The sequence below is a fragment of the Brachyhypopomus gauderio genome, unplaced genomic scaffold (assembly GCF_052324685.1).
Source record: "Brachyhypopomus gauderio isolate BG-103 unplaced genomic scaffold, BGAUD_0.2 sc104, whole genome shotgun sequence".
NCBI classification, from domain to species: Eukaryota; Metazoa; Chordata; class Actinopteri; order Gymnotiformes; family Hypopomidae; genus Brachyhypopomus; species Brachyhypopomus gauderio.
This window is the reverse complement of record NW_027506925.1, coordinates 267,973-290,632: the sequence shown is the minus strand read 5'-3', so window position 1 is coordinate 290,632 and position 22,660 is coordinate 267,973. Positions and strand designations below refer to the sequence as shown.

The window sequence follows — 22,660 nt, the reverse complement described above, 5'->3', positions numbered from 1 at the left end:
TTCAAACAATATGCACAACCAGAACAACTCTTCATGCACACTGTGCAGTGGTCCGATTCAAACAGGCCCCACCCCTACCAATCATAAACTTAACATATTCAGTTATCTTTACTTAACATGATCATTGCAATGCCTATTTCAGCTCAATAATGATAACAACTAGTTTTATTTAGTAATGGCAATATTTTTTATGAAACATGAAATAATAATTAATGATTACTAAAATAATTTATTAAAACCTAATCCGGGTTTACAGTGTAGATACAGTGATACAGATACAGTGCATATTTAATAGTGGATTGAAAATGAGATGGATCTGGAACGCCTTAACTCTTTATGTATGTTATAAATATAAAAATAAATCACAGTCAAGAACATTTTACTTTTTACTCACTTTTATAACATGAAAATCACATATTTAACATGTCAAAACTTAAATTAAAACATGCATCAATGTTGTCTTGTAATATTTCCTTGAAATTAATTCCAGAAGATTCTATTACTTTGTCTCATTAAGATTAATCAATATTACTTTCTTTTTACAGTTTGTTTAGTTAAAATTATTATCTAAGAATTGTTAAAAAACAGATTTATAATGTATTTAATTTATACAGATTTTTCTTGTTAAATCACATGACATTTTTAAATAAACAGTTTGTTCTGGTAATTGTAATACACTTTCCCTGTCATTTTAAAATACAGGAAAAAACTGTAAAATTTATTGGGAAAAACCTGTAAAAAAACTGTTTTTTTTTACAGTGTGGTTAATACCATCACTACAGTGAAAGATGGTGGTGGCAGCATCATGTTATGGTGGTGCTTCTCAGCAGCAGGGATAGGGAGACTGAGGGATGGATGAATGCATTATAGTCCTTGAGTAAAGTCTCCTCCAGAGTGCATACAAACTCAGACTGGGTCAATATTTCAATTTTCAAAATTAAGCACTTTTCAATGACTTGAAACATACAACCAAAATAATACTGGAGTGGCTTTGGGCCAACTCTCTAAATGTTCTTGAGTGGCCCAGCCAAAACCCAGACTTAAACCAAGTCATGCAACTATAAGTCAGGCAACTATAAGGAGAACTGAAAATAACGCTTTCACATACGCTCGCCATCCAAACTAGGTTTGAATTAATATGCCACGAAGAATAGGATTTCTACCCAAAACAAGGTGTACAAAGTGTGTAGGGATGCTTCTACAAAGTTTTTCATAGTTTTGTGAATAATAGATTTCAGTATTTGATTTTTGATGCATTTTACAAAATATCAAAAATTGTGTTTTTTGAGTAAGTCGTACATGTTGTGGGTGCATGCTGAATTTGGTTTGGATCAGTGTCTGGGAAGCACTGTAGGCCTCAGTTCCAATATAAATAATTTGATGGCTGAATTGCTCTTTACACTGGTTTAAGACCAACGGCCAAAGTGCAAACCTGTACAGAAATGTGCTTGAACCTGAATGGAGCTGCATGGGCATCGTGGCTGTAATAATTTTTTCTTGCCTGTTAGCCCTTAGTTCATTAACAGAACATTTTATGCAGATATGCAGATACGCCTATTTATTATTTGCACCTACAACATCCCATGGGGTTTGAAGCATTGCTACAAACTTCATTTGCTGCCTCCTCCTTAGACCTTCTCTTATCGCCAAGGGCAACATGGTATTTTCCTCACTTCAAGCAGGCCCATAAAGACACGTCTAACTTCACCCAACAAATTCTTTTTAACAAATAACTAAATACAACTGATTTTTTTTTTTCCACAAGGAAAAATAATTTTGTTGTGACTATTAAATGTGAATCAGACTGTTGGCATGTCATTATACACAGAAAATGTAACAAATGTAAATATGCATTTTATTTCTATCACAGCAATAAAACATTCTAAACAACAATGATAATAATATTAATGACTGTGTATTCTAATTATTGTTTATATTGTTAATAATTAGTATTGTATTATTGTTATTAAATAATAATAACTCATAAATTATTATAGTATGTCCTTTATATATATTATATATTATATTATATCCTTTATTACAGTATGTCATTTATTATATTATGTCCTTTATTACAGTATACACCCTTTATTACAGTAGGTTCTTTATTACAGTATGTCCTTAATTACAGTATGACCTTTATTATATTATGTTCTTTATTACAGTATGTCCTTTATTATATTATGTCCTTTATTATAGTGTGTCATTTATTACTGTAGGTCCTTTATTACAGTATGTCCTTTATTATATTATGTCCTTATTACAGTAGGTTGTTTATTACAGTATGTCCTGAATTACAGTGTCCTTTATTATATTATGTCCTTTATTACAGTACGTCCTTTATTACAGTAGGTTCTTTATTACAGTAGGTTCTTAATTACAGTATGACCTTTATTATATTATATCCTTTATTACAGTATGTCCTTTATTATGTCCTTTATTACAGTAGGTCATTTATTATATTGTCCTTAATTACAGTATGTCCTTAATTACAGTATGACCTTTATTATATTATGTCTTTTATTCCAGTATGTCCTTTATTACTGTAGGTCCTTTATTATATTATGTCCTTTATTACTGTAGGTCCTTTATTACAGTATTTCCTCTTCTTTTTGTTTGCTGCTGCTGTTCCTGCCTTCTGCCATGATTAAATTGTCATTGCATGGCGCTGCCGGCTCACGCTTAGACTTTAGAGAATGAAAGAACATAATCTGATGGGATATTGTGGCGGCACACCTAACCTGTTGATTATATACTCAGTCTAACCCAGCCTCTTATTATAAGTGTGCCACTCTGCACCGGATTGGTTCCTCTGCGCTGCTCATGAAAGTATTAAACAACACTTCTGCCATGCCCACATGTGCCTGCAGTCTCATGCCTCACCACATCTGCACATGCACTGTGTCCACACAAGCGCGGCCCCTCGTGTGTAAACTAGAAAAGCACTGACTGCTCATGTTCCCCCCGCAGGAATCCTCGAGGCCCTGCACTGCATCCTTACTGAGAGTCCGGAGGCTCTGAACATCATACAGAAGGCCCACATCAGGTCCATCATCTCCCTGCTCTACAAGCATGGCCGCAACCACAAGGTCAGCCACCCCCCCCCCCTTCCACCCCCCCCCCCCCCCCCCCACCCCCAGAACCGCACGTAACCCCCACGGAGACACAATTGACAGGCAGGCTGAATATTGATGACTTAGTGAAATTGCTAGTGTAGAGGTGCATGTAAAGTGGGTTTTCGGATCCACGGATCATTTAAAGCTGTTCAACATGGCAAGTAAGACTGAAAATTGTTGCGCTATCCAGAGATGCTTATCGATTCCACGCATTTTGTTTTCTGAAATACAAGGATGCATACAATCACAGGGGCTGTACGAGCGCTAAAGGAAGAACTTCCATCCAAGATAATGTATTACAATATCTTAGTTTATAAGGAAAAAATACTAAATATAATTTTATTTGCATGAATTCAAAGAAGAATGCAAGCCAGTAGTTCATATTCTTATGGTGAAGGACCTAACATAAACAGGACATTGACAGCAGGGCTGTAGTCTGTGGTTAACCACGGTAACCGTGGTTTACACTACCTTGCAAAGTCTGGACCTAACATGTGGAAATCATTGCTAAATCAAGCTAAACCATTATCATTCTCTGTGTGTATATATACATATATATATTACATGCACATAAGTTTTCACAGCCTTTGCTCAATACTTTGTTGAAGCACCTTTGACAGCAAGTCATACTCAAGTCTTTTTGAGTATGACACTATAAGCTTGGCACACCTATTTCTGGGCAGTTTCTCACATTCTCCTTTGCAGAACCTCTCAAGCTCCATCAGGTTGGATATGGAGCACATTTACAGATCTCTCCAAAGATGTTCAATTGGGCTCAGGTCTGCATTCACAGAGGTTCCTGAAGCCAGTCCTTTGTCAACTTGGCTGTGTGCTTAGGGTCATTGTCCTGTTGGAATATGAACCTTCACGCCAGTCTGAGGTCCAGAGCGCTCTGGAGCAGGTTTTCTTGAAGGATATCTGTACATGTCTGCATTCATCTTTCCCTCAACCCTGACTAGTCTCTCAGTTCCTGCTGCCAAACACAACCCCACATCATGATGCTGCCACCACAATGCTTCACTGTAGGGCCAGGTGAGGAGTAGTGCCTGGTTTCCTCCAGACATGATGCTTGGCATTCAGGCCAAAGAGTTTCATCTTTGTTTCATCATACCAGAGAAATTTGTTTCTCATGATCTGAGAGTCCTTCAGGGGCCTTTTGGCAAACCAAGCAGGCTGTCTTGTGCCCATTACTGAGGAGTGGCTTCTGTCTGGCCATTCTACCATACAGATCTGATTGGTGGAGTGCTTCAGGAATGGTCGTCCTTCTCGAAGGTTCTCCTCTCTCCACAGAGCAATGCCGAAGTTCTGTCAGAGTGACGCTTGGGTTCTTGGTCACCTCCCTGATTGAGGCCCTTCTACCCAGATCACTCAGATTAGCTGGGTGGCCAGCTCTAGGAAAAGTCCTGGTGGGACCTTCAATGCTGCAGAAATGTACCCTTCCCCAGATCTGTGCCTCGATACAGTCCTTGGACTTTTGGTTTGGTTTTTGCTTTGACATGTACTGTCAACTATGGGATCCTATATAGACAGGTGTGTGCCTTTCCAAATCATGGCCAGTCAACTGGGTTTACTACAGGTGGACTACAATCAAGTTGTCAACTGAAGGACAATCAGTTGAAACAGGATGCACCCGAGCTCAATTTTGAATGTCATGGCAAAGGCTGTGAATACTTATGTACATGTAATTTTGCAAAAAAAAAAAAGAAAGAAACTTTTATCACTTTGTCATAATGTGTGTAAACTTTTGAGGGTAAAAATTATTTTAATCCATTCGAGAATAAGGCTGTGGAAAAAAATGTGGAAAAAGTGAAGAGCTGTGAATACTTTCCGGATGCACTGTAGCCTCAAGTCAGTCGTGTTGTTTGTTAGGGTGCATTGTAGTTTTCGTTCAGCGGTAGTGTTTTGATATTGGCTATAAATACTGGCTTTAATGGTCTGTGAATGAAACCTGTTTTGCTGCCACGGCAACCCTTTAGATTCTGGATATCCTGTGCTCTCTCTGCGTCTGCAATGGAGTGGCAGTAAGAGCCAATCAGAACTTCATCTGTGATCACCTGCTCCCTAGGAGGGACCTGCTACTCCAAACACGACTAGTCAATGATGTGCAGAGGTAATACTTCACTTTCACACCAGCCTCAAAGATTAGAGTACTCGTGCTATACTCATGTGTTTTGAAGGGCTTATCAACAGGAGACAGGGCTTGCAATTTAGAAGTTCGAAGCCCTATGCATTTTCGTGTAATTATCTTTATCTGCGTTGTGCCTGTACAACAAACAAAAACAAACATACCAATAAATATCGGAAAACATTTATTAGATCTGTGATGTTTCCTCAATACTACATCTCTCGTGCAGCATGAGACCAAACATCTTCCTGGGCATGAGTGAGGGTTCAGCTCAGTACAAGAAGTGGTACTTTGAGCTGATGATCGATCAAGTGGACCACTTTGTGACTGGAGAAGCCACACACCTGCGTGTAGGCTGGGCCACCACCAAAGGCTACGCCCCCTATCCCGGGGGCGGGGAGGGCTGGGGAGGCAATGGGGTGGGCGACGATCTCTACTCCTACGGCTTCGATGGGCTTCACCTGTGGTCAGGTACCTGCAGAGCTACCAACAAGCATGCATTTCATCTCAACCATGTCACGTTTAATATAAAGGCGGTTGTGTTCTTAATGTAGACATACTACAGTAATTTGAGATTGTGTAATGCTGTTAGATGGAAGTGAGTCACGGTTGTAGAGTGCAGTGTACAGAATATATATTGATGGGTAGAAATGTCCCTTTTTTGTTCATTCAAAGCTTCATTAGCCTTGTAGCTCCAAGTACAAATTGTGAGAGCGCAATTTTTCACCAAACTATTCCTAAACCTACTTAAAAGATGAATAGTCTGTAAACGTAATCATTTGATGATTATCGCATTGTTACCATCTCCTTCTTGGAGTCCAGTTTCAGAGCTAAATTGTAAGTAAAAGCACACGGTGACTCAGGGCGTCAGCGTCCACACAGCCGCTTTGTCATTTCACGCGTGTCTGGAATTCCTCAGGGCGAATCCCGCGAGCCGTGGCCTCTATTAACCAGCACCTGCTGAACTCGGACGATGTGGTGAGCTGCTGCCTGGACCTCGGCGCCCCCAGCATGTCCTTCCGCATCAATGGACAACCCGTCCAGGGCATGTTTGAGGACTTCAACACGGACGGCTTCTTCTTCCCCGTGGTCAGCTTCTCGGCTGGGGTTAAGTGAGTTGCACCATGCCTACGCACCTCTTGCATGGCTGGCGTGATTAAATTTTTAGATGAATAACCAGCAGGAATATGGAGACAGTTTATATGCTGCTGGAAGAAATTATGGAAATCACCAGAGACGCGAGGAGAAAACATCGTCCACAGTGATTTTTTTTTTCTTTGCCCTTGAACATGTCAGCTTGAATAAGTAGGACAGGGACCAGGTTTAATAATTCATTATTACTCATAAGGACAGGAAATTCTCAAGTACATATTCTAAGAGGTGTAGTTAGGTGTAGTGATGTAATACTATTACTTTGAGTTCAATTTTTAGCTTTATTTCAGTGTTTTTGAGTGTTTTTTATGTGATTGGGGACTTTATTTCAGTGATTTTAAGGGGACTTCTTAATTTGAATCATGATAACTAAGACATTCTTGGGAAATTATCATTTCTGTCCTCACTGGAGTGTACTAGATTACAGTAAATGAGTAATAGATGAGAACAAACAAAACTTTCACGATCCACTTCGTGCTTTTCTGTAGGGTTCGCTTTCTGTTGGGTGGTCGCCACGGTGACTTTAAGTTCCTGCCCCCGGCAGGCTATGCTCCCTGTTACGAGGCCCTGCTCCCAAAAGAGAAGATGCGTGTCGAGCCTGTGAAGGAGTACAAGAGAGACGCTGAGGACGTGAGGGACCTTCTGGGCACCACCCAGTTTCTGTCCCAGGCCTCCTTCATCCCCATACCTGTCAACACCAGCCAGGTGAGGCACTAAGGGCTGTGCTCCCGTGTCCCTCCTCGTGTACTGCCCCTTCTGTCAACCCGCCTTCTGAACCCGCTCACTTGTTCCTTTTGTTCGTGCTCTGACTGAGAATATGTGACTCAGCAGTTTGTGTGTAAGTGTGTGTGTGTGTGTGTGTGTGATTTTGAGAACAGACCTGAAACTAGAAACATTTTTATGTTTGATAGATTGTCCTGCCTCCACATCTTGAAAATGTACGTGACAGGTTGGCTGAAAACATCCATGAACTGTGGGGTATGAACAAAATTGAGCTTGGCTGGATCTATGGCAAGGTAAGAAAAAGACTGAACTGGCAGAACATTATAAACTGAGCTCCCCACAGTGTGTGTAGGTAGTGAAGGCATCTAATTAACTGTTTTCTTTATCTGTATTGGATTAACTGAAATAATATCATCTGCCATGAAATCTGACCATCTAGAAAAAGCCATTGGAGGATAATTGAATGTCACCTTTTTTGCTTGACTATCACTAAGCCCTAAACAAACGGCTACCTGACAGGTAATCACATGTATCTCATTTTAAAAGCTCAGTCCAGAAAGACATTGATGTAATCTGTACCCACTGCACTACGCACCTGCCTTATCTCCGAAAATGCTGTGAGCACACACACACCCACACCCACACACTTGTTTACTCATATGAGAGATCTTTTAAGTATAACTTGAGCTCACAGCAGCTGCTGAGACAAACTTAACAAGCAGCTCAACATTCAAGAGCCAGACAGGAGAGAAGTATTATGGGTGAGGACATGCAATGCTGCCCAGGCCACAGACCACATCATTTATTAGGTGCAATATGTCAGAGGCCCAGATGTTGATGATCAATTTCTTTTTAATAAGACCTCATTAGTTCAAAGTGACATAGTCCTGAACAGGACATGGGATACTATCACGAACAGTGGCAGAATCTTGGCAGATTTGATGACTTACAATGACCTGCGTTCATATTTCACCACCAAATGCCTTTGTATTCCATCTTGTGGCTGCAGAATGCAAATAGATTGTCCTGTTCCCATTGGAGATGCATTTGCTTTTGATTGAGTAGTACGACTAAATGTTATAATAAAGGTCTTGACATTTAGTTCTTATTTGGCATTTTTTGCCTTCACTATTCATCAACCAATACACCGAGAAGTGTTCCACAAAGGTTTAGATGTATGTTATTTAGAGTTCAAGAACATTTTTCAGTGTCAGCTGAATGCAATAAGATCTTTCACAGTTCCTTATAAGAACATGTTGAAATCAGAAACAGAACAGAAGTTAAAGGAAATGTTTCAAATATATGTAGTTTCCTTAGGCATAGATGTTTTCCATATGATCAGATCCTTTCCCTGTCATATGTTTTTGACTTTGTTGGCATACAATCACCACATGGTATTTTAGAATACTTCAAAAGCGCTTTACAGTGCTTTTTTTCTTCATAGGTACGAGATGACAACAAAAGACAGCACCCTTGCTTGGTTGACTTCTCCAAGCTCCCAGAAACTGAAAAGAATTATAACCTGCAGATGTCGACTGAGACCTTAAAGTAAGTGCAGGCAGTGTGGTTACTGAGCGTGAACTAAAGGCCACGGTTAGGTCTGGGATTACAGTGCTAATTATAACATCAGTGGTGCTCAGGAAGAATTGATTGGACCAGTTGAAGGCTGTAAGCTAATTTTAACTGTTGTATTAATGTAGAAGAGAGTTCCTTGAATCAGCATTATAGATGCTTTAATGGCAAATGAGATAATAGGTCTAAGGGACTTTTGGAATTAGATTGTAGTTCTGAAGTAAAAACAGGCCAAGACACTTGAATGCTGTACTCTGTGTTATCTCTGACAAACTGTATTCTAACTTGACTATCTGGTAGACAAATCTTTGAACAAATCTTTATGTAATACAGGACCTTACTAGCTTTGGGATGCCATGTTGTACAAGTCAATGTTAATGCTGAGGATGATCTGAAGAAACTTAAACTTCCCAAGGAGTAAGTCCACACATATCACATATATTTTTTGGAAAAAAAAAGGAAAAAAAAAAAAAACATTACAATGTTTCAAAAAATATATATGAATATGTATGAGTGAAGACTAATCTTAATGTTTTTTGCCTCATAGCTATATGATGTCAAATGGTTATAAACCTTTGCCACTAGACCTATCTGATGTGAAACTGACACCTGGTCAGGAGGTTCTGGTTGATAAACTGGCTGAAAACGCTCACAACGTTTGGGCCAAGGATCGCATCAAGCAAGGATGGACCTATGGCATTCAGCAGGTACAGTCATATCAATCACCTTATTGGATTTACTAACAACCTCTGTGAGAAAGAGAGGAAAGCCAGATAATGCCTCTGAAAGTTCACCCCGCTGGGCTCTGCTGGATGTTATCTGAACTCTGCTTTTTTGTCCTTCTTTACCTGAAGGATTTGAAAAGCAGACGCAATCCTCGGCTGGTGCCATATGCTTTGTTAGATGAGCGCACAAAGAAATCCAACCGAGACAGTCTTCGGGAGGCCGTCCGAACATTGGTCGGCTATGGATACAACATCGACCCCCCTGACCAAGAGTGTGAGGATCTACTCTAATTGAATGCTCCATTATCATATAATACTACATTATCATTATCATATTAGCTCATGCATCTGTGGTTATATCCGTGATTACTTTTTTCCGAGGCTTACACTACGACTACCTTTCCCACAGCTGTCCATGTGGTGGAGAAGCAGGGCGTTGAAAACATTCGTTTCTTCCGTGTGGAGAAGACCTACGCAGTGCAGTCAGGGAAGTGGTATTTTGAGTTTGAGGCGGTAACGTCAGGGGAAATGTGTGTGGGCTGGGCCCGGCCTGACTGCAGACCAGACCTGAACCTGGGCATGGATGACCAAGCCTTCGTTTTTGATGGCTACAGAGTAAGTGTCCCATTTTCAGTTTTTTTTTCTTCTTCTAGGTCTAATATATGTGAGCCAAGGGCTCTTCAGCATGTTCCAGCCTTTATTCTCACCAGCAGTGCCGTTAAATGGCATCGTTAAAGTGAATGTGTCGCGCCTGTAATGAAACTTGCCTGGCAGGGCCGCCGGGTACATATGGGCAGTCACTTCTTTGGGCGAACTTGGAAGAAAGGCGACGTGGTGGGGTGCATGATTAACATGGAGGACAAGTCCATGATCTTCACCCTCAACGGGGAGATCCTCATCACCAACAAGGGCTCGGAGCTGTGCTTCGCAGACTTTGAGACTGAAGATGGTGAGCCTATCCATATATATATAGTTTCTTTTTTTTTAACACTTACTAAGACTGAAAGCTAATGCACATAACTAATTTGACAGAAATCAAAAAGCACTTGTTTTGTATTGTAGCTCTGCATTTCATAGGAGTAGCGAAGCTCGCACGGCGGTGTAAGATTCTACTTGATAAAAAATATGTTTGACGCTAGCTCAGAGAGGCTTGTCAGTGGTCTAAGTAAATTAGTTTCTCAAGGAGGTTTTTGAACACATGCCAAATCTCACAGACCTGCACTTCTTCCAGGATTCATCCCCGTCTGCAGTCTGGGACTTTCCCAGATTGGTCGAATGAACTTGGGCAAAGACGCCAGCACCTTTAAGTACTACACAATGTGTGGCCTGCAGGAGGGCTTTGAGCCTTTTGCGGTCAACATGAACAGAGAGGTCACCATGTGGTTCAGCAAACGGCTTCCGACGTTCGTCAACGTGCCGGAGGACCACGAGCACATCGAGGTGCGCTTGCTCACGGCAGGATCACATTTTAACGTGTTTCTTTCTGTTGTGTCCAAGATGGTCGAGTTGATTGCACGTCTCTGTTCTCTTTTTCCGTTAGGTGACGAGGATCGATGGCACTGTGGACACCCCACCGTGTCTGAAGGTGACCCATAAGACCTTTGGGACGCAAACCAGCAACAGCGACATGATTTACTGTCGTCTGAGCATGCCAGTGGAGTTTTATCCTGGGCCCAGGAAAACTGCAAACATCAATGAGGTGATCGCTGATGACCAAAAAGCCAAGAAGGATGATGGGGGAAAGATAGATTATGGCAGCATTACAAAGGTACGGTTAGCTCTCGCGCTTCACTGGCTACAAAATTGCTGTTGTACATGTTCCCTGTTGGATTTTTAAGACTGTTGTAGAGGTTCCCTGTTGTGCTGTTAAGACTCATGATCATAATCAACTCGTAGTCAGTCAGCACTGAAAAACTCTATTACTGCCTCTAGTCCTGCTTTTGGGTTCATCAACATATACCTTGACATTGATTAACGCAATGTGTGATGTTAATTTGCTTGTGTTTCAGTACTTCCATTCAGTGAGAGTGTTTGCAGGCCAAGACCCTGCCTCTGTGTGGGTGGGCTGGGTAACCCCAGACTACCACTACTACAGCAAGAACTTCAGTCTCGACAAAGTCCGCACTGTGACAGTCACTCTAGGGGACGAGCGTGGCCGCGTGCACGAGAGGTCAGTTCTTCGTCCACATTTTTAAAGGGTCCTTTCAGACTTTCCTCAGGCTGAGCCAGTGATGATGGCAATAGCAATTAGCAAACGCTTATCCCGAGAGGAGAAAGATGGCAACTTTAACGTTCAAATGCCATTCGACCTTCTATGAGAAAGATGGGGATGTATCATATTTCACCCCTCTGCTTTGTTCACCTTTCCCTGTCTGTCTGTCCAGTGTGAGAAGGAGTAATTGCTACATGGTTTGCGCTGGAGATATAACCAATGGCTCTTCTGGTCGCAACAACGTTGATCTGGAAATCGGCTGCCACATTGACCTGGCGTCTGGCCTGGTCTCATTCACTGCCAATGGCAAGGAACTGCCTACTGTATATCAGGTGCCCTGTCTGCCAAATCTTAACTAACCCAATAATTAAAAACTAACCAAATCATTATAATGCAGTAGCCTTGCTGATGTAAGAAGTCGAGCAAATGGAAAATGAAGAACAGATGTTTTCGCATAAAGGCAGCCATATCAATTTAGCTTGCCCACTTAAAGCCTGTAAACATTAAGTATTAGGTTGTTTAACACAAGCTTGCAAGTGAAGCTTTCTTTTCATTACAGATAATGGGCAGGCCAGATTAACATTAATAAAGCTCTTTGCTGACTCTGATCTTTTGTTTGCCTGAGGCTCTGGTTTCAGATGTTGGGTGAGAGCTAGATTCAGAGTGGCAGTAAATTTGCCTCAGATGCCTTTATCTTCACTAATGTTCAGAACATTGAAGACCACACACGCCTTTATCCTCGCTAATGTTCAGAACATCGAAGACCTCACACGCCTTTATCCTCACTAATGTTCAGAACATCGAAGACCTCACACGCCTTTATCTTCACTAATGTTCAGAACATCGAAGACCTCACATGCCTTTATCCTCACTAATGTTCAGAACATCGAAGACCTCACATGCCTTTATCCTCACTAATGTTCAGAACATTGCCTTGTCAAAGAAGACAAACGATGCCTTTTAAAAATCTTTTTTGTCTTTTTTGTGTTTGTTATCCGTCAGGTTGAGCCCAACACAAAACTGTTCCCTGCTGCATTTGTTCTGCCCACGAGTCCCAACCTGATCCAGTTTGAATTTCCAAAAATCCAGGTGCGTTTTTCCTTTCCAGCGTTTCCTGCACCTGTCCCATATTGACCCCGAGCTGCACTCGGAGTCCATCGACGTTTCAGTCTGAGGAATGAACCTGCGCTCCCCTCCCCCCTACAGGACGCCATGCCTCTGTCTGCAGCCATCTTCCAGAGCTTGCACAGAAACCCAGAGCCCCAGTGCCCGCCGCGCCTGGACGTGCAGACCATCGTGGCTGTTCTGTGGAGCAGGATGCCCAACTGCTTCCTGTCGGTGGAGACGGCCCGCGTCAGTGAGAGACACGGCTGGGTGGTGCAGTGTCTGGAGCCTCTGCAGATGATGGCAGTCCACATTCCTGAAGAGAACAGGCATGTTTTTTCTTCCGCACACACAAACACAATCTCGCGAAGATTCACCAGTCCTGTAATGAATTGTCAGCTGTAAGAAAAGTAAAACGAACTTAACTTGCATTGCTTGTCGAGTAGCTTTCGTTTCTAGATGATCTTGTTAAATGTAGACTTGAATGTAGACTTGCCTAATGGCCTCCAGGTGCATAGACATCATGGAGCTGTCGGAGAACGAGGGCCTGCGGCAATTCCACTACCACACCCTCAAGCTCTACTGCGCCCTGTGTGCTCTGGGGAACACTCGTGTGGCCCACGCCCTCTGCAGCCACCTCGACCAATCGCAGCTCCTCTACACCATCGACAACCAGTACCTTTCCGGGCAGCTGCGGGAGGGTTTTTACGACATGCTCATCAGCATCCACCTGGAGACGTCCAAAGAGGCTCGCCTCATGATGAAGGACGAGTTCATCATCCCCATCACGGATGACACCTGTGGCATCCGGCTCTTCTGCGATGACAGCAAGCGCCACTCGCTGCCGGGCGTGGGCATGAGCACGTCCCTCGCGCCCCGCCTCAACTTCTCCCCGCAGTGCTTCATCAACACCAAGCGGGAGTGTCGCTACAGCCCCGAGATCCCGCTGGGCACCCTCAAGGAGAAGGCCATCAGCATGCTGACGGAGGCGGTGCAGGGCGGCGGCACCCACATCCGTGACCCTGTAGGGGGCAGTGTGGAGTATCAGTTTGTGCCCATCCTCAAACTGATCGGCACGCTGCTGATCATGGGGGCGCTGAGCAGCGAGGAGGTGCGGCTCATCCTTCTCCTCATCGAGCCCATCGTGTTCGGGGACGGCAAGGAGGAGGAGATGCAGCCGGCGGCGGTGGAGGAGCCGGTGGAGAAGGAGAAGGAGGAGGCGAGCAGAAATGAGGAGAAGGCTGTGGAGGCAGGGGAGGAAGAGAGCAAGGAGCCCAAGCAGCCACCCAAGGGCCTTCTGCAGAAGAGCCTGCCCGAGTCCGTCAAACGTCAGGTAGATGTCGGCCTGCCTTTAAACATGCACTGCAACAAATGAAAAAGAGCCTAAGAGCACGATGAGATGAATCTGAGCTGAGAACCTGCCTTGAACATGAATGTAGATGTTACAGCATGCTGTGGTTCGGTCATAGCACAGAGTTCTGGTATTATTAGGTTTTATTCGTGCATTGCAGAGTGCTGAAAAAAAATTACATTATCAGCTGTGTCATTTCACTAACACGTGTTTGCGTGTTGTGCAGATATGTGAACTGCTGCACTATTTCTGCGACTGCGAGCTGAAGCAGCGCGTGGAGGCCATCGTGGCGTTCTCCGACGGCTTCGTGGCCAAGCTGCAGTTCAACCAGAAATTCCGCTACAATGAACTCATGCTAGCCCTCAACATGTCCGCAGCTGTCACGGCCAAGAAGACCAAGGAATTCCGCTCTCCTCCCCAAGAACAGGTAGAGGATTCCACTGGTAGCAGATATCAATGGGGCAGACTTCATTTTTCTTTTTCAACTTGTCTTTCTATCCCATCAGACATTTCACAAAAGCCCAGAATGAGTATTCGAAACTTTGAAATGGCTTTGCAACAGAAGGTAGCTAATGCTAACAGGGCCTCTAGACCACAATCAACTTTAATTTGACTTCAGAAACAGAGATTGAGAGAAGAGCGTTGCTAGCGTGAACATCGCCATTTCTCTGTCTCGTTTATGCTTCGCCTAGCTCCAGAAGTATGTCAGAATCGGCTTCCCAGGAGCCTTCTTCTGAGAATTAAAAGGTTTTAATTACCCTTTCAGATTCATTACCTCACCAGGCTCCTTCCCTCTCGCAGCCACCGGCATCAGAGTCGTCACAAACAATCTCTCACAAAACCCCTTTTATTTTAGCCACCTGCCATTTACGCTGGTGTTGGAAATAACCTTTACTCATTCCGTATCCAGGGCAACAGAGAGGTCTCTTGCTGCACAGATGCAGCAGACGTCTGTTTGTGTAAAAACGGTAGCAAAGGTCAGAGTTTCTGAAGCCCTTATTACACATGCACCCGCATTACGAATGAAAACAAAACCTGACGCCAAAAGCTTTTCGTTATTAGGATTATGACTTCAGCGCTGCACACTAGCCCCGTGACGGCAGACTTCTGACAGGAGACGCTCACACGCTCACCTGCTCTTGAGCTCACGTGTCCTGTTTACCTACCAGATCAACATGCTGCTGAACTTCAGCGCTGGAGAGGACTGTCCGTGCCCCGAGGAGATCCAGGAGGAGCTCCAGAGCTTCCACGATGACCTGCGGCTGCACTGCGGTACGCTGCCAGCCGTCTCCTCCGCGCTCCACTCATTCTGCTCTATTACGTAACTCCTGCGAGTTCGCCGGAGTCAGATCTAAAGTTGTGTGTGTGTGCAGGTATTCCCATGGAGGAGGAAGAGGAGGAGCAAGACACATCCATCAAGGGTCGTCTGCTGTCAATCTTGTACAAAATCAAAGGACGTCCACAGAAAACCGAGGAACAGCCGTCAGAGGAGGAAGCCGCTCCGAGTAAGACCAGATCTCACTGAAACATGACAGCAGACCTCACTCACCGAGCTCACTGTCTTCTATCTACTTCTACATGTAATATGAGTCTAGTTTATTAGAAAATGCTTTTAGGAGTAGTAGGAATTATGAACACTGAAATTTTGAAGTGGATTTAGCAAAATGTAGCAATTTTATTTTTGCTGTTTGTCTAGTCTGAAAAATTCTCTTTATGGAACTGTACAAATATGCACACGATAGTTTCTGAATCACGGCCCTGACAACCCGTGCAAATATGTCCTCTGACACTTTCAGAAATCTGACAATATGCCAAGAGGTAGATTTGAAAACTTTTTCCTCAACTTTCATCAACCTTTCACCAAAGTTAAGAACACCCGAGTTTACTTGTAGTAATCCTTGCTGAACCCCAGCTGTCTTTAGTGCTGCCGCATGAGATACATGAACAGAAACGAAACTGCTATTTACTTTCACTGACTACAACATTACGCCTGCTCTATCACACAAGCAAGCTTAAAATATTTCCAGTTGTTATGTCTACTGTAAGAGGTTTGAGAACACTACAGACCTGCCCAGCACTGGACTGGGTATTTTTGGTGTGTAAACAGCTGATTACGTAGCGGAGGAAAGTGAAAGACCTGAGGGTGTGTTGGTGCCTCCGTGCTGGGTCGGCTGCCCGTCCACCGTGGTGCCGGTCTGGTTCGCTGGGTTCTGTGCGGTTTAATGCTGTGAGACGCATGTCGATGAGGCTTTAAAAGGATTCATCTCTGAATTATAGTGATAAATAAATATCTATCTTGGCCTCAATAAACACTGTTGCTATGCGAGCCTGTTTATATGAAGCAGGAGGTGGACATGATACTACACTGTCATGCTCATGCCTGTAATGGCATAATTTTACACTGACTGCTGGGTTGGGTAATTAAGCTGCATTTCACCGGTCTGTGGGGGTTGGGGTGCGTGGCGAAGCCTCACCGTCCTCTCCGCTCCTGTCCCCTCAGCCAACCTGAAGGAGATGATCTCCCAGACGATGGTGAGCTGGGCGCAGGAGTGCACCATCCAGGACCCCGAGCTGGTTCGCAGCATGTTCAGCCTGCTGCGACGTCAGTACGACGGCATCGGCGAGCTGCTACGCGCCATGCGCAAGAGCTACACCATCAGCGCCCGCTCCGTGCAGGACGCCATCCACCTGCTTGCCTCGCTGGGCCAGATCCGCTCGCTGCTCAGCGTACGCATGGGCGAGGAGGAGGGCCAGCTCATGATCGACGGACTGGGGTAGGCACCGGCTTCGCCCCGGGGGGAGTCGAGGGGTGGTGTCAGTCGGGTGGGGTTCGGGGTCGAAGGGGCCGCGTGCTGCAGACCTGACGTGGACGTGCTCCGTGTCGTCCCTCCACCAGGGACATCATGAACAACAAGGTGTTCTACCAGCATCCGAATCTGATGCGTGTCCTGGGCATGCACGAGACCGTCATGGAGGTCATGGTCAACGTCCTCGGGGGAGACAAGTCTAAGGTACGTGGGTTTGTGAATCAGGAGGCCAGGGACATTTGCTACGGGAAGTGCTTGAAACGTCACTCTGATGTCCCCATAAAAGAACCAGCCCTGCCTCGGGGGCCTCTGAGGCCCCGCCGCTGACATTCAGCGACGCGTTCTTCTTAATCAGAGAGCATGACGAATATACGCGCCGGAGGTTTTTTGTAACGGTTATTGGAAAAGCTGTGGTGCTGTCAGCAAGAACAGACCTGCCTGGGTGAGACGCCGTTGCAGCTGACGTGACAGCTGAGGTGTCCTTATTATCTCCTCAGCTGAATACTGCATATTTAACACGCCCCAAATGCACGAGTTCAGGCCTCTGGTGATCAAATTTAAAAAATGCATTATTACATTTTGGACTGCTGCATTTGCCTGCTTTTACTACAGTTTTTATGAGAGGAGTTTCAACGGCTGGTTTGTTAATAGGGTCTCTGTATCGCCACTGGAGTCATCAATCTTCACTAATGACCAGAATAGAGGATCTTATTTCTTGTACAGCATATTAATGTGCTACATGGGACAGATTAGGATCAGTGCAAACCGCTGGTTCTGAGGCCCGCCTGCATTTCATAGGACAGTTGCTGTTGTGAAAGTCTGTTATGGACCTCGGCAGACAGAGCTTATCCAAACCTAACAACTTAATACTCTTAATGACAGAAGGGGTTTAAAGAGGGAGAAGGGGGAGGGGCTCTCTGGCCAGTCCTTTTTTGGGGCACACTAGGGGGGACAGGTCTGTGATTTAGTGGCTCTGACAAACATGTAGTTGCTTTTTGGGGTGTGGACCCTGGTGTGTCATATCCCATGTCTCCTCGCAACCTCATTAAGGGGGCAACCTCATTAAGGGGGCAACCTCATTAAGGGGGCCTCTGCAGGGGCAACATGGATTCCAGACAAACGATACGCAGGATTGCACTCACGCCAACACAACGTGCGGTTGAGACTGTTCTGTCACCTCAGGTTGATCTTTCTACCCCTTTTTCACATCCGTGTGCCTGAGGCACAAATCTTACAAAGATACAAAAGGTTCCCGTTAAGGGGAGCAGGGTTCTTACTCTAGTGTGTGCTGTGTAAAAGGGATGTGTGTCAGGATGACGGAGGGTTGAAGTGAACGTGATTCTCTGTCTGCAGGAGGTCGCGTTCCCCAAAATGGTGGCCAGCTGCTGCCGTTTCCTGTGTTACTTCTGTCGCATCAGCCGTGAGAATCAGAAAGCCATGTTTGAGCACCTGAGCTATCTGTTGGAGAACAGCAGCGTGGGACTGGGTAAACACACACACACACACACACACACACACACACACACACACACACACACACACACACACACACACACACACACACACACAAGAGTGTCTGGGCTATTTAGAAATGCGGGTCAGGTCGAACTGACTGAGTCACAAGGTGCTCTTGGTTTGGGAAGCTGGGACTCCCTGACTCTGCATGAGTTAAACCCCGCCCCCCCCCCCCCCCCCCCCCCCCCCCCACCGCCCAACCCTCCGCCCACTCTCCAGAGCTCAGCATTTTAATGCTCGGCTAAGTGCGAACTTTACCCTTTATTAAACCTTATCATCCATACAGTTACCTGCTAGCAGCCTGGCAGACAGCCAAATCATTACCATAAGCTCTGATACAGCTCTGGGTCCTTCATGGCCGGAGCATGACAGTCAGTCAGTACTAGAAACGGCTCCTACATAGTTATTAGTTGAAAGCACATTAGTATTACTTGTGTCGTACTGCTGGACTGTGGAATGAAAACAGGAAAAGCATTTTTCCTTCATTTATTTTCATTGTCATTTGCCATTCATATTTTTAATGAAATAGGAGGATGTTTTGATATGTACTTTTAGGGGTTTCAGGGTAACTTCATTTAATGAAGAACATGTTCCTCTTTCTTCTGGGTTCCTGTACGTAGTAAGGCCTTCTCCCTAAGCACTAAAGTCCTCCTGAAGCACACTAATGATAGTGTTGAAGGGCGAGTGAAAGGGGTGTAAGTTTTGGAGAATTGAGAACAGAACAGGAACCCCCCCAACCACCATGTCCCTTTACCTATGTACGTCACCGCTGCTGAAACACGCTGTACTGGGTTTTGACACCGAGCTAGAACAGCAGTTGTACTGGGTTTTGATACTGTGCCAGATCCGCAGTTGAACTGGGTTTGACACTGAGCTAGAAAAGCAGCTATACTGGGTTCTGACACTGTGCTAAAACTGCAGCAGTACTGGGTTCTGATATTGTGCTAAAACTGCAGCAGTACTGGGTTCTGGCACCGTGCTAGAACTGCAGCTGTACTGGGTTCTGACACCGTTCTGACTGTGAATGTCTGCAAATCTTCTCAGCTTTTCTGTTCAACCTTAATATTACACAAAATAATCAGTGTTAATCTGTGTACGCCTATTTACAGCTTTGTTAATGTATATAGCAAACAACTATGAAGTTTTGGCTTTAAGGTTGGATTAAAGTATAATACCTTTGAAGAATAGTGATGTCCTCTTACATATTTCATCTGGAAGATAAAATGTGGTGCTTTTGTTTAAGGTATTTTAAAAACATTCCTAATAAAATGTGATTCTATTTTATTTAATACAATATTTATATTTAATTCTAAAATTGTTTAGAAAATATTTTAGTTTCAGTCATGCTAGCATAAGGATGAGTCATTTCAAAGCAGTGTCATTTTGACCACGCAAGTCTTAACAGAGAACAGACATTATCATGAAGTGTTGTTAAACAAATCTAACAAAGCTTGGCTTATATGTGTTAACATCACTGTGGCAAGATAAATACTGCTTTTTGCATAACTTCAGAATAACTACATGACTCAATTTTCTGAGCTGTATTTAGTTGGTTTATGTGGGGAACATCTTGGGTAATAGCCTTCACAGACTTACGACGGGCGCATCGAGTGCTCATAAGAGGAACTTGTGAACAGCCTCGCACATCCAACTGGCTACACTCAAAAGTGGGCACACTTAAAAGTGCGAGTAATGGGACAGAGCCTAAATATGTGAGAGCCACACTTATGGAAGTAGTCCCTGCTTTCCCACTGCTGTTTTGAGAATTATGAGGAAAAGACTGCCCTCTACTGGTGAATTAAACTTAAAGCGGGGCAGAAAGTTTAGGCCAAACTGTAACTGGTTTGTTCTTTTCACAGCTTGTCCAGCAATGAGGGGCTCCACTCCACTGGATGTGGCTGCTTCCTCAGTGATGGACAACAACAGTCTGGCCCTGGCGTTAGAGGAGCCAGACCTGGAGAAGGTAATGCACACGTGAATGAGCCAAATATGCACACGTGAATGAGCCAAATATGCACACGTGAATGAGCCAAATAGTTCATACCATTTATGTGCAAAAGTACAAGTATTTAACTTAATGCATTAATAATTTATGACGAAAATGGACAATTCTTAATTAACCTAATGACACAGAAGTTGCTGCTACTGCAATTAATGCTATTAAAATGTGTCTGTTAATTTAAAGGGCCTCAATTTATTAAGTAAAGAATTTAGAAGTAAGACACCAAACACACTACTTACTCACTCACGGCAACAACAGCACATATTGAAATCACAGTTTTTATGCTGTCAAGAGAAAAACTTGTTTACATACATACACTTGTAAATGTAAAACTTGTTTACATACATACACTTCAGCAGCCTAAATTAGCCTAGCCTCACCCACTTACATTGCAATGCTCAAAAATTTAAGGAAGCACCCTGTTTAATTCCAAGGAGTAAAGAGAGGTTTGGAATATGGTCGTGCAAATATGAATTATGACTGTTTGGAACACAAACCTACACACACATTGTGGACATCAAGAAAAAGTATTAAAAGAAAAGAAAAAATGTACATTTTCCCCATATTCCGTTTTATTTTCTACGTATACATCACTGTGCCAGTACCTGATGTTTATTGCTTGCCCGGTCAGGTGGTGACATACTTGGCTGGCTGTGGACTGCAGAGTTGCCCAATACTGGTAGCCAAAGGATACCCCGACATCGGCTGGAACCCCATTGAAGGAGAGCGCTATTTATCCTTCCTACGATTCGCTGTCTTTGTCAACGGTGTGTCCACTTCCCCCTTCACCGTCACGGCTCACGATAAATAGCCGCCTAAATAGTTGCGCCCAGAGTTGTCCAGACCGGCTCCCTGATGGTCTGCTGTCGTGTCCTCAGGCGAGAGCGTGGAGGAGAACGCCAACGTGGTGGTGAAGCTACTCATCAGGCGTCCCGAGTGCTTTGGCCCGGCGCTGAGAGGAGAGGGGGGGCAGGGCCTGATGGCTGCCATGCTAGAGGCCATTAAGATCTCTGAGGATCCCAGCCTGGATCTGCCCGGCCATTCTGAGGGACAAGCACCTGCGTAAGAGAATGACCTCTCCCCCAACACCCTCTATTCAACAGATTCTATTTTCTTAGAATCTGCGCTATTTTCTGCTGATGGTCACGTCTTTTTTATTTATTGGTCGCCTTATAGGCACATTTAACCAAGTCTAATCAAATAGGGTGCCAGACGTCGGGCTATAGAGGTTTGATTTGATGTGGAGCACTTTTTGACGCGGTGCCGCTGACCTCCCGGTGAAGGCCGTGGGAGTGATTTTGGGAGTGATTGACTGACTATTCATGTCGCGTGTGTGTGTGTGTGTGTGTGACAGGGCTGGAGAGGAAGGTGAGGAGGAAGAGGTGGCACACATGGGCAACTCCATCATGTCCTTCTACTCTGCTCTCATCGACCTGCTGGGACGCTGTGCACCTGAGATGCACGTGGGTGCCCCCTGTTGACCCAGCCACAGCACACCCGCTTCTGTAGCACTCTGTGTTTTAGAGAACAAGCTGAGGCCTGCTAAGATTTCACGACTGGGTATCAGAAATCTTAATGTGTAAACATTGTGTATTATTGACATTTCCCAGTTAATCAATGCGGGCAAGGGTGAAGCTCTACGTATCCGTGCCATTCTGCGGTCTCTGGTGCCCACCACAGACTTGGTGGGCATCATCAGCATACCCCTCAAAGTCCCAGTGGTCAACAAAGGTTAGGGCTTTATCAAACACACCTTACATGGTTCTGACTGATATGGCATCTGCTACCTTTTTAGCTCTCACGTGTCTAATCTTTTCCTGTTCTTTTATGTCTGCCTCACCTCCCGCCTGTGTCCCATCACTCCCTCTGCTCCCCAGATGGCAGTGTGACGGAGCCAGACATGAACGCTAGCTTCTGTCCGGAGCACAAGGCACCAATGGTGCTGTTCCTGGACCGCGTCTACGGTGTCGAGGACCAAAGCTTCCTGTTGAACCTGCTGGAGGTCGGCTTCCTGCCGGACCTGCGTGCTTCTGCCTCTCTGGACACGGTGAGTTGCACAGTGGTGGCAGGACACAGCGCCTCCGTGGTGACGGGGTGTTGGCTACATAGTGATGGGCCACAGCTCCAGGGCATGAGAAGCATCAGCTGGTTTGCTCCTCCCACATGCCTTCCGCTACCTGCTAAGTGCTGCTGTTTGAGTGCTGACAGGCAGGCTTGACCTCTGTCCAGCTGGTGCCGCTTCGTAAACACCACACA

The 22,660-nt window shown here is 44.7% G+C and overlaps 1 protein-coding gene across 5 annotated transcripts in view; it reads left to right on the top strand.

Moving 5' to 3' along the window:
- ryr3 (ryanodine receptor 3) overlaps nucleotides 1–22,660 on the top strand; it is a 70,651-nt gene that overhangs the window by 27,031 nt on the left and 20,960 nt on the right. For all 5 annotated transcript variants that reach the window (XM_076993108.1, XM_076993105.1, XM_076993104.1 and 2 more), the window contains 31 exons: nucleotides 2,971–3,089; nucleotides 5,093–5,226; nucleotides 5,471–5,712; nucleotides 6,161–6,353; nucleotides 6,882–7,098; nucleotides 7,305–7,409; nucleotides 8,561–8,664; nucleotides 9,022–9,105; nucleotides 9,236–9,395; nucleotides 9,543–9,687; nucleotides 9,823–10,028; nucleotides 10,188–10,362; nucleotides 10,645–10,853; nucleotides 10,954–11,181; nucleotides 11,423–11,583; nucleotides 11,798–11,957; nucleotides 12,628–12,714; nucleotides 12,832–13,058; nucleotides 13,240–14,062; nucleotides 14,307–14,507; nucleotides 15,250–15,352; nucleotides 15,454–15,585; nucleotides 16,581–16,854; nucleotides 16,977–17,091; nucleotides 18,241–18,373; nucleotides 20,262–20,365; nucleotides 21,036–21,171; nucleotides 21,283–21,466; nucleotides 21,759–21,867; nucleotides 22,015–22,135; nucleotides 22,282–22,451. In XM_076993108.1, coding sequence (XP_076849223.1) covers nucleotides 2,971–3,089; nucleotides 5,093–5,226; nucleotides 5,471–5,712; nucleotides 6,161–6,353; nucleotides 6,882–7,098; nucleotides 7,305–7,409; nucleotides 8,561–8,664; nucleotides 9,022–9,105; nucleotides 9,236–9,395; nucleotides 9,543–9,687; nucleotides 9,823–10,028; nucleotides 10,188–10,362; nucleotides 10,645–10,853; nucleotides 10,954–11,181; nucleotides 11,423–11,583; nucleotides 11,798–11,957; nucleotides 12,628–12,714; nucleotides 12,832–13,058; nucleotides 13,240–14,062; nucleotides 14,307–14,507; nucleotides 15,250–15,352; nucleotides 15,454–15,585; nucleotides 16,581–16,854; nucleotides 16,977–17,091; nucleotides 18,241–18,373; nucleotides 20,262–20,365; nucleotides 21,036–21,171; nucleotides 21,283–21,466; nucleotides 21,759–21,867; nucleotides 22,015–22,135; nucleotides 22,282–22,451 — 5,561 coding nt within the window. The remainder of the gene's footprint in view (nucleotides 1–2,970; nucleotides 3,090–5,092; nucleotides 5,227–5,470; nucleotides 5,713–6,160; nucleotides 6,354–6,881; nucleotides 7,099–7,304; nucleotides 7,410–8,560; nucleotides 8,665–9,021; nucleotides 9,106–9,235; nucleotides 9,396–9,542; nucleotides 9,688–9,822; nucleotides 10,029–10,187; nucleotides 10,363–10,644; nucleotides 10,854–10,953; nucleotides 11,182–11,422; nucleotides 11,584–11,797; nucleotides 11,958–12,627; nucleotides 12,715–12,831; nucleotides 13,059–13,239; nucleotides 14,063–14,306; nucleotides 14,508–15,249; nucleotides 15,353–15,453; nucleotides 15,586–16,580; nucleotides 16,855–16,976; nucleotides 17,092–18,240; nucleotides 18,374–20,261; nucleotides 20,366–21,035; nucleotides 21,172–21,282; nucleotides 21,467–21,758; nucleotides 21,868–22,014; nucleotides 22,136–22,281; nucleotides 22,452–22,660) is intronic.